Genomic DNA, 9,945 nt, shown 5'->3' with positions numbered 1-9,945 from the left:
TGAATACTAGACAAAAATATAACTTCCACCTACCCTCATCAACTTTATCAGTATATCAAAAAGGAGTCTACTTTACTGGCATAAAAGTGTTCAACAATCTGCCACAAAGTATTAAAAACTTGGGCAATGATACTAAAAAGTTTAAATCAGAGTTAAAGAATTATCTACATGCTCATTCCTTCTACTCTTTAGATGAATACTTCAATGTAAATAGAGAATGATGTAAAATTAAGTTATATTAATTTTTAAGCTAAAATTGCCTGTACTTATGTATGTAACATTTTGACTTGTTCTGTATCCAAAGGTACTAACCTGCTTAGGATTTATAGAATGTAAATAAATTCAATTCAGTAAGCTTCCAGAGTAACATGATATGACACTCACTACACTGACCCCTGAATACAGAGAAAGATATATTCTCTAGAATGCCGAATACTAACTTCACATTGACATGGAAAATCACCTGAGAAGATTCCGTTGTGAATTACTTTTTTCAGAAGTAACAGATTAAAATATGAATATACAGTGTGTCCAAATGGAATAGAAGAGGGTTAACCCTTTCAATCCCACATTTTAGGAGCCAAACAATATAATTTTTTTTCATTATTTCAGGTTTTAGTATTTTTCTTATTACACTCTTGAGCCTGCCAGGGTAAGGTGTTTATTACATTTTTAATTTATACTCTTTAACCAGGCATGAGAATTTGGATGTTCAAAAAATGTATAACATGATTATAAAAGGTTAATTTCATCCAGTGTGATGGAATTAATTAATCTTTTATAATATTGATAGTGTGAGGGACCAGGATGAAACAAATCAAATATATAACATGAGTTTATTCAACAATGGTGTCAAAAAAATACAGAACAAATTGGAAACAAATGTATTCAGAATTATATAGTGGATATGCTTGATGGACATGAATACATTTGGTGGTTCAAATGTCGCTCAGGACACCAGCGATCCTGACTGACGATTTTTGTAGTTTTCTTCAGTAACTACAGGCATGTACAGGGATACTATCTTAATTTGATTCAGAGCCACTTCCTTCCAAATCCTTTGTAAGTCATCATTCATCTGTCATCCTGCCATTCAACACTACAGAGTCTAGCTACTGACAGCATAATAAAATAATCCACAACCCCATGAGTATATAAGGTGTTAGTCCTGAAGGGGTTAAATGCCTGAGCTATGAGGTTTACAAATATCATATGGAAAATAGTGAATATATCTACCTGATCCACTCTCAAACACTGGAGTACACTCATCTTCATCATCTGTATTGCAACCTGAACCTGCTCCTGAAAAGACCAGATCATCTTCCACACCTGGGAAACCAGAAGCTGGTGTCTGAAAATACAGAAATTTATTGGTAGTTTCTAAAGGGTTGTGACAGTGGTGTATAACACTCAGAATTATTGGGCTTTTGGACATTGTCCCTCATCCAGTATTCTAAAAGACATTAAAGAACAGCATTTAGGAAACTGCGTATGCTTCCACCCAGTCCAGGTCCAGTGATTGAGGTTAGCCCTTTCTAACAGGCCTACAGAATAGGTGTTCCCAACCCTTCATCTGAGGACAGAAACAGACCCAGTTGCCAAAACACTGTGTTGTTTAATATTTTTAAGAATATTGGATGATAGACAAATTCCAAAAACCCAGTAATTCTAACAGAAATTTATATATTTTTGAGTGCAAATAATTCATTTCTCAGGAAAATGATATATGTCAAAGAATGTTCATGCAGGACATTCCTTCAACAAAAGAATGAGACTGTGGCAACCCAGGTTCGATCCCAGGTCAGTTCACGTGAGGGCAGGATTTCTCTGAGAACTCTGATTTCCCTGCCAATTCTCATTGCATCAACTGCTCTGTATTCATTAAGCATCCTCTCATCCAATGCCATAAACTCTCAATACCGACAACATCTTTAAATAACCACATGAAAACAGAGTTTTGTATGATTTTAGTCTATTTAGTAAGAAAAGACATACTTAACATATCCTTATATACATGGCTCCATACTGCCCCCCCCCCACAATGTTTGAACAAATGGACAGATTGTATGGACACTTGATATGGTCACCACATCACTACAGAACACCCCACTTTTGCACTTTTGAATTCATATCATCAGCATCATAAACGTAACAACCATGCACATCTGTGATGTGGAAGTGATATTAAGTTAGCTAAACGTATGCTTCTATAGATGAGGTTTGAGGTTCTCACAGAAATGAACATGAAGATTGTCATCTTCTGAGATATGATGCCGTGCAATTTGGCAGAATGTTACCAGTGCTGCAGGGAAACATGTCACCTCCACGTTCAGGGTGAGAAAGAATTTAATTTGAAATTAGAGACAGTAAGTTTATCAAAAATATCCCATCTAATGTAATTTTCTTTTAATTCGCTTAGTGGAGGGTGGAATCCAACTGGGTCCACTCGGCATGGCGGCCACTAATTAGCCTATTGTAGCCTGCCTTGGGTGATTATGATGATGGAGAATTTGGTGGAATGAAAATTGGCAAGAGAAACCAAAGTACTCAGAGAAAACCTGCCCCAGGTCCACTTTGTCCACCATAAATCCCACTTTACCAGATCCGGGATCGAACCTGGGCCGCTGCGCTGGAAAGCCAGCGACTAACTGCTTGAGCTATGGTGCTCCCATCTAATGTAAGTCTGCGGATAGTTTTTTTCTATTCAGGATTTTCAGCCAAGATCATGTATGTACATTTTATTTCTCCCATTAGTATTAAGTGCCCTGCCCATCACCTTCTCCTTACTTTTCATAAAACGGTTTACATAAACTAATAGTTTTCATAAAACAACACTTGTTAACTAACGGCTTAGAAAATTCCTCTATGAGACAGTATTTTTCTTCAATATGAAAACAACTGGATTGAAAATGTCGACAGAATAAAAAGAAATAGACTTCTGACACTATTAAATAATTATGAACCACGTCAATGAGACAAATACCATATTTATTACAAATATTGAAGCCAACCTGTTGCATACGCTGTAGTGGTTCATGCTGTCGATCCCTAATTCCTGTCATAAGCTGAACATCGCCTCTCACTGATGTTCTGCCATCCTTCTCTGAAGCAAGATCCAGTAATCTCAGACCATTAAATACCAGGCCTGCCATGACACCAGAAAAAGGCCTTTCAACACGTTGCTTGGCATGATTCCACTTCCCCCCAATCTGAATTTGAGCTTGACTGTTGAACACTGAGAGCTGGTGGCCTGCAACATTAGAAATAAGGATCTTTGTACCTACATTACATATAATTTCTCATAGACAATTGACACTGACTGTGTTTCCTTTTCAATACAAACTCTTGTTGCTCATTAGACCATTGTTTGTTTCTGAATACTGAACAGCAACAAAATCAATCTGACCAAAAACTGACATTTCACATTTGGGCCTCAGTGTTCATAACATTGTGTTATTGAAGACAACACCAATGCACCTTTATTTAGGAATATAGTTTTTATAATTCCATGATAATTGTAGCTGTTTTTGAGAAAATTAACATTTTGTGTTTTGGAGCCCATTTGAGGAGCACTTACTTTTGGAGCGGGAATGTTCATATTCTTCAGGAAATGATCTATTGTGGACAGACTCAATAATATCAAATATGACTGACACCCATCCAACTTTCTAGTTACTAGCAAGGTGCACCATACATACATATAGATACAGAGACAGACTGTATTAAGAAAGAACTTCATTTCAGGAGGCCAAAAACCTGTAAATTCATCAAAATATCAAGAATCATTTCTTTCACTATCACATTACTTCATCATATATACAGTGAACCCTCACTAATCTGGTTACAGTTAATTTGGATTGAAACATGAAAAAAGAAAAATTCTGTTCACAATTTCTATCCAAATGGCTGTAATACCTGTATGTATGGATTGTTGAATGATAATAAAAATGAAATGAAATAATTTAAGACAGGTGGGATTTAGGGGCGAAAGGGATTAGAGCAGGACTTTCAAACTATGTTGAGGGTTGCTGGAGAGACTGAAACTATACAAGAAAATGTCAAAGATTGGCTTCAGCTGGATGAAGAGGACCCTGGATTTCTGTTTCTGACAGAGGAAGAAATTGCTGCAATGATTTTTTAAATTTATTTTTGGAAGCACTATCTATGTTATTAAATCCCGATTAGCAGGGGTTTACTGCACTGAATGTATGAGAAATTCGCTTAGTGGGGGGAGGAATCCAACTGGGTCCACTCGGCACACAGGCCACTGATTGGCATATTGTAGCCTGCCCTGGGTGATTATGATGATGGAGAATTTGGCGGAATGAAGATTGGCAGGAGAAACCGAAGTACTCAGAGAAAACCCGCCCCAGTGCCACTTTGTCCACCACAAATCCCACTTGACCAGACCTGGGATTGAACTAGGGCTGCCACGGTGGGAAGCCAGTGACTAACCACTTGAACTATAGTGTGGCTGAATATATGAGAAAATAAAAATATTCTCTGCTCATTTCCTTAAAGAAATATGTGGTAATTACACATCTTTTGAGATTAAATTTGGTGGCATTGCAAGTAAAATTAATACAATTCCAAATTTTATATGTGTTGTGAGAAATTTCTACATGGCAATCTGCAAATTTAACCCTTAAAATTCACTCTATCTAAACACCCTAAGACAAGTTAGGTTACAGGTCTTTAAAGAACTTTGATAATAGTATGAAGTCCATTCAAATTTCAAAGAAAATTGTTGTGGTTATCAAAATAATTATCAAATTGGAAGCATAAAAATGACAAAGAATTTCTGTGTACATGAAGCATTTTTGCATGTAAAAATTTTTTGTGTAAGATACTTCATCACACACTTGAAATGTTTGGAGAAATACAGCTGAATTTATGCTAAAGTAATAAACTTGACAGAATACCAATCATGCAACTAACTACTATTTTGGTAAAAATGTGCACTGCAATATGATACTGACTTGAGCATACCATCTTTCTTACTTACTTACTTACTCATGCAGCTGAGCCCTTCTGGAGGAGCTGCCAATTCTGCAGCTACTCAAGAATTTCCCAGTATTTTATGGAACCCAAAGGTTCATTACCGTGTTCACAAGAGTCCTCTTCTGGTCCCTATCCTGAGCCAGATCAATCCAATCCATCCCATCCCATCTCTTCAAGATCCATTTTAATACTGTCCACTCACATATGCCTTAGTCTTCCCAGTGGTTTCTTTCCTTCTGGCTTTCCCAACAATATCCTATACGCATTCCTCGTCTCCCCCGTATGTGCTATATGCCCTGCTCACCTCATCCTCCTTGACTTGATCATTCTAATTATACTTGGAGAAGAGTACAAGTTATGAAACTCCTCATTATGCAGTTTTCTCCTACTTCCTGTCACTTCAGCTCTCTTCGCTCCAAATATTCCCCTCAACACCCTATTCTCAAACACCCTCAGTCTATCTTCTTCCCTTAATGTCAGATACCAAGTTTCACACCCACGGAGAACCACAGGCAAAATTATAGTTTTGTATATTCTAATTTTTATGTTTTTGGACAGCAGATGAGAGGACAAAAGATTCTGGGCTGAATGGTAGCAAGCATTACCCCAGTTCAATCTCCTCTTAATTTCCTCCTGAATCAGGTTTTGATTTGTTATCGTTGTCCCCCAATATCTGAACTGTGTCACATTTTCAAAACATCTACTTCCTATCTTTACGTCATGATTTTGCCCTGCATTTTGGTGACGAGACACCAACATATACTTAGTTTTCTCTGTGAGCATACCCTCAACTGTTGTCAATTGCTGCTATCTTATATCGTTTTCTGTAACTTATTCTAACATTCATAACTACAGAATAACGAGAGCAGTGATATTTCTTTTCCCTCCAGAGGTCAGAAAAGTCTGGGGCTCTTTCTGTTGGAGTAAAGTGATCAAAACATGAAAGTGATCACTCACCTTAGTCAACTGCTGAGATTAAAAATGTCTGGAGCTATACCTCCAATCCTTCATGAGTCTTTATGGTGTGATGCTTATTTACGTAAAACAGGGTTCATGACAAAAAAAACAGGCAACAGCAATATATATGTATGAATAGAAAGAGATGCAATGAGAATGTAAGATTTGTGTGTTCTCCTTAAACCCCTGCTTATCCAGGCAAAATGGGAGTAACCTAAGGAAGTTCTCCCATAGGTCATATTTTACTGTTTCTCTCTGTACACTACAAATATACATAACATGAGAGATCTTACAAACATGAGAACTGAAGTTATTACCTTCAGGGTGATTAGTCTGGACATTGTAATCATCAACCTGAATTGTTGAGTTGGCACCAGAACGTGTAAACCTTACAACATGATATGCATTGTCATTGACTTTTACTCCAATTTCACCAATTGGATGGTCATTTGTGCCCATGTTATATACCATAAAAATATTTCCTTCCACCTAAAACAGAAACAGGAAAATTTAAAGTTACTCATTTGCATTTTGCACATCATCTCAGATCCTTATATAGAAACGATATGTTTTGGAAGTGGTTTACATTTTTGTGTTAAGCAAGGGAGAATGTGAAGGAATTCCTGCTCTGTTAAGACCCTTGGTAGAGGCATTCTTACACCCTGGACCCAGGTGCATTACTGGAGCACATTAAAATGTGTGTATATATATATTGTAACGTGTTTACGTTACTGAATACGCCATAGAGATCGTTAATTGGTTTATTCAACAACCTACAAGTAACGGCTAAAATTAATTCCTACACAGTTGCGGGGTTTCACACTTTATAACCCTAATCGCATTAATCTGTTTACACTGTTGCGGGGTTTCACGATTTATAACCCTATGCGCAAATCAGCTCAGTCTGTCTTCAGTGGTCTACAAGTTTACAGTAGGGGAGCTAGGTATCACTGTATCACACACTCCCAAATTCACAATTACACACACGCCCGGATCTTCTTTCCGCGATGGCTGCTATATTCCAACTTGTAGTCGGCTGACTGGAGAACTGTTGATAACACACTCGGCAACTGTCACAGTACAACTCGACTCGGCGACTGTTACGGTACAACTCGGTGGCTGTCACAGTACAACTGAAGTCGCCGACTGCTACAGTAGAACTGACTGGTGGCTGCTGTGCAGCTCACTTATATAGCTGCAGTGCTTGCCTGTGGCGTGCCACGTCAGAGTAGGAAGTTGATTACGGGTACGTAGCGTTGCACGTTACGTCACCGCGGAGGGGTGGGAGGGAGCGCTACGTTACCGCCACGCGCCTGTGGCCTGAGTTGCCACGTTGCTGCTGGGTAGGGAGGGGTTCTCCGTTGCGCAACATGTTACAATATATAAAACAGATATTAATACAGTATTAATAAAAAGCTAGACAAATAAATTTTGAAATTTTTAAGTCTGTATTAAACTTGTATTAAATCTGCCAAGTCAGGTACGGACTAGACTGGCTTAGGGTATTTTTCGTTCCAAATAACACTACTGAAGAAATCAGCTCATTATTAATCAATTAGTGTGTCATTCATATCAACAGATGGCATTAAGTGTTACATACCACTGATAACAGAAAAGAACAGGCTTCCATTTATTCTATACCTGCTGACATTTCATGGTAATTTGAGGAAGTATTATGGGTTTTTCTGTGCAACTTATTTACCCACAAGTGGCCTCGATGCACAGTTTTATGGCTGTGCTTGGCAGACAAAAAGGGGCGAGAATAATTATCTCGAACTAGTTAGATGCCCTCTTTAAAAACTAATTACATGATCCATTGTAGAGCTTGGTAGAATGCTTCAGACCAGTAGAAACAACTGGGAGAATGACTGACACAGATTAAAAGGAAACTCTTACAGTGCAGACTTATGCCTTTGCTTCTTCATGTGCCAGTGTTGAAAATGAATATCTTGAGACAGAAGAAATAAGTTCCTCAAAATGAAGTGTTCTGGAACTAAACGGATGGGGTCTACCTACTTGTCTTAATTTCCAGCCATGCTGTCAAAGAGTTAACATGTTCATATTCACATGGAAAGTTGACGACTAACACTTGAACCTGGGTATTTGGAGCAAGAGGGAAATTTTTCCACTGAATTTTTGAACACAACTTAAAGTAACAATATTTCAGTACCATACATTGCTGGAACGCTTCTGGTATCCTACTATGAGAGCCACTTATTAACAGTGACACGAATTACAAGAACAGTGGCCAACTTCAGCACCAGGTTATAAGCTTTTAACAATAGGAATTTAGCAAAGAAAGAAAAAAAAAGTACATTCAAAGATTTTAAATGCAGGTATGAATGTGCTGAAATATATTCTTTGCGCTAAATGCTGCCAATAATTATATCCACTTTGTAGACCCTCACTCAACAGTAGTAGACACACTAGGGACATAAAATAATCTTGGTAGCTCATGAAGCACGTTTAACCAGTTGAAGTATGAAGTTCATCTCAGTAATATTTAATCCTTTGGGACAACTTCAAATTTGTACATGTTTATTTAGCATGTCGGCTGTGTCAGCCAGGAATACTCATTTCAGTATTATTCTATTTCTCTTTACTCCAATGCTGAATACATTTATGTTGTATGTTCTTTGAATGTTTCAATTTTTATGTCTCTTCAGAGAATTTATATTAAAGAAATGGTACAAACTGAGGCAATAACAAGAAAAATAGTTAAACCATGAATTTTTCTTTAATATTTGCAATAAATTTGTTCTAGAGCAAATTTCAATTCTTTAAAAATGTTGAACTGAAAGGGTTAAAAAATCATTTCCTATTTCTCAGGAACCATGATGTTTCAATTACAAGTACAAGCTTTTTAATCTTGCTTATGGGTATAATTGCTGTTTATTCTAAGAATCAATAAGACACTCCAAAACTCTCTGTGGGCAAAAAGAAGAGTCTCCAAATGCTGAAGCAGGTGATGCATATAGTTTTAACAGGGCTTTTGAAGGATTAAAGAACTTAGAAACCAGCCAACTGACTCTGTCTATATTGACTTAGTAGAGTTCATGCATACTTATTATATTAGCTAATGTACTCACAATTTCAAGTTCCATATAATCATTTGATGTGCCACTGTCAATTCGAAGTAAAACTGCATCTTCTTTGTTTGTAATGAAACCCAATGCAATAACATCACTTTTCATTTCTGGTCTTCTGTCTTCAGGATAAGTATATGTGATCAGACCTCTTCCTGGACCAAACTCATATGCTGTTGATTCTAAAATGGAAAAAAATATTTGTCATCTCAGTTTGAGGTTTCAACCTTTAAACTACTAAAGACCCCATATGGGGTCGCAAAAATAAAGTCAGCGGTACGAATGACCCCATATGGGGGTCGCACAGTCCGCGCGTGCGAACGTTATATAAAATCCAATTTTAACGTAGAAAATAATGTCCTACTTACGTAATTTTTGGCCACCATCTGCATTAAGTGTCTGTCTTTCCACCTGCGTCATCTACCGGAATGTGGCCTTCGTGTGGTATTCTTGGAAACATCCGGAAATGCACAGTCCGATGTCGCACCTGACGCACTTTGTCCGGACGGTTCTTCGTATCCCACGCGAAGAACACTCACGACATCTCAACTTCGAAGTAGAGGAAGTCGGCCAATGTTGTGTTGTGACCTCCCCTATTCGAGATGGCTCCGATCTAACAGCCGGGGGTCGACCCCTGGGCCGTTGAGGGCGAGGTGGACCCCTTCCAGCGAGCTCCAGCATGTTCCGCACAAGGGCGAGACGAAAATCTCTGTGTGACAATTTCGCGCCACAGGATGACAACAGGATATAACTGTTCAGAATCGTCAGATCCAGGAGATGGAAAAATAGTTTATTTGTCCATTTCCAGGTCCGACGACAGATGCCATAACTGTTTGCCATCCTGTCCGCCTTGTCCACATAACCCATGTGCTTGTTGTAGTCAGCAACAACAGCTGGTTTT

General features: G+C 38.1%; 1 protein-coding gene across 4 annotated transcripts in view; it reads right to left on the bottom strand.

Moving 5' to 3' along the window:
• The window catches only part of LOC111865361 (neurexin-3b-beta), a 26,886-nt gene extending 17,139 nt beyond the window's left edge, over window positions 1-9,747 (bottom strand). For all 4 annotated transcript variants that reach the window (XM_023853314.2, XM_023853315.2, XM_023853312.2 and 1 more), the window contains exons 1-5: window positions 9,413-9,747; window positions 9,048-9,226; window positions 6,276-6,447; window positions 3,012-3,250; window positions 1,237-1,351 (exon numbers count right to left, since the gene is read on the bottom strand). In XM_023853314.2, coding sequence (XP_023709082.1) covers window positions 1,237-1,351; window positions 3,012-3,250; window positions 6,276-6,447; window positions 9,048-9,226; window positions 9,413-9,464 — 757 coding nt within the window. In that variant the 5' untranslated portion in view covers window positions 9,465-9,747. The remainder of the gene's footprint in view (window positions 1-1,236; window positions 1,352-3,011; window positions 3,251-6,275; window positions 6,448-9,047; window positions 9,227-9,412) is intronic.
• Window positions 9,748-9,945: the final 198 nt, after the last annotated feature.

This window comes from Cryptotermes secundus, unplaced genomic scaffold (assembly GCF_002891405.2).
Source record: "Cryptotermes secundus unplaced genomic scaffold, Csec_1.0 scaffold114, whole genome shotgun sequence".
In the NCBI taxonomy this organism is placed as follows: Eukaryota; Metazoa; Arthropoda; class Insecta; order Blattodea; family Kalotermitidae; genus Cryptotermes; species Cryptotermes secundus.
Note: the sequence above shows the minus strand (reverse complement) of the source record. Positions and strands in the feature narration are given on the sequence as shown.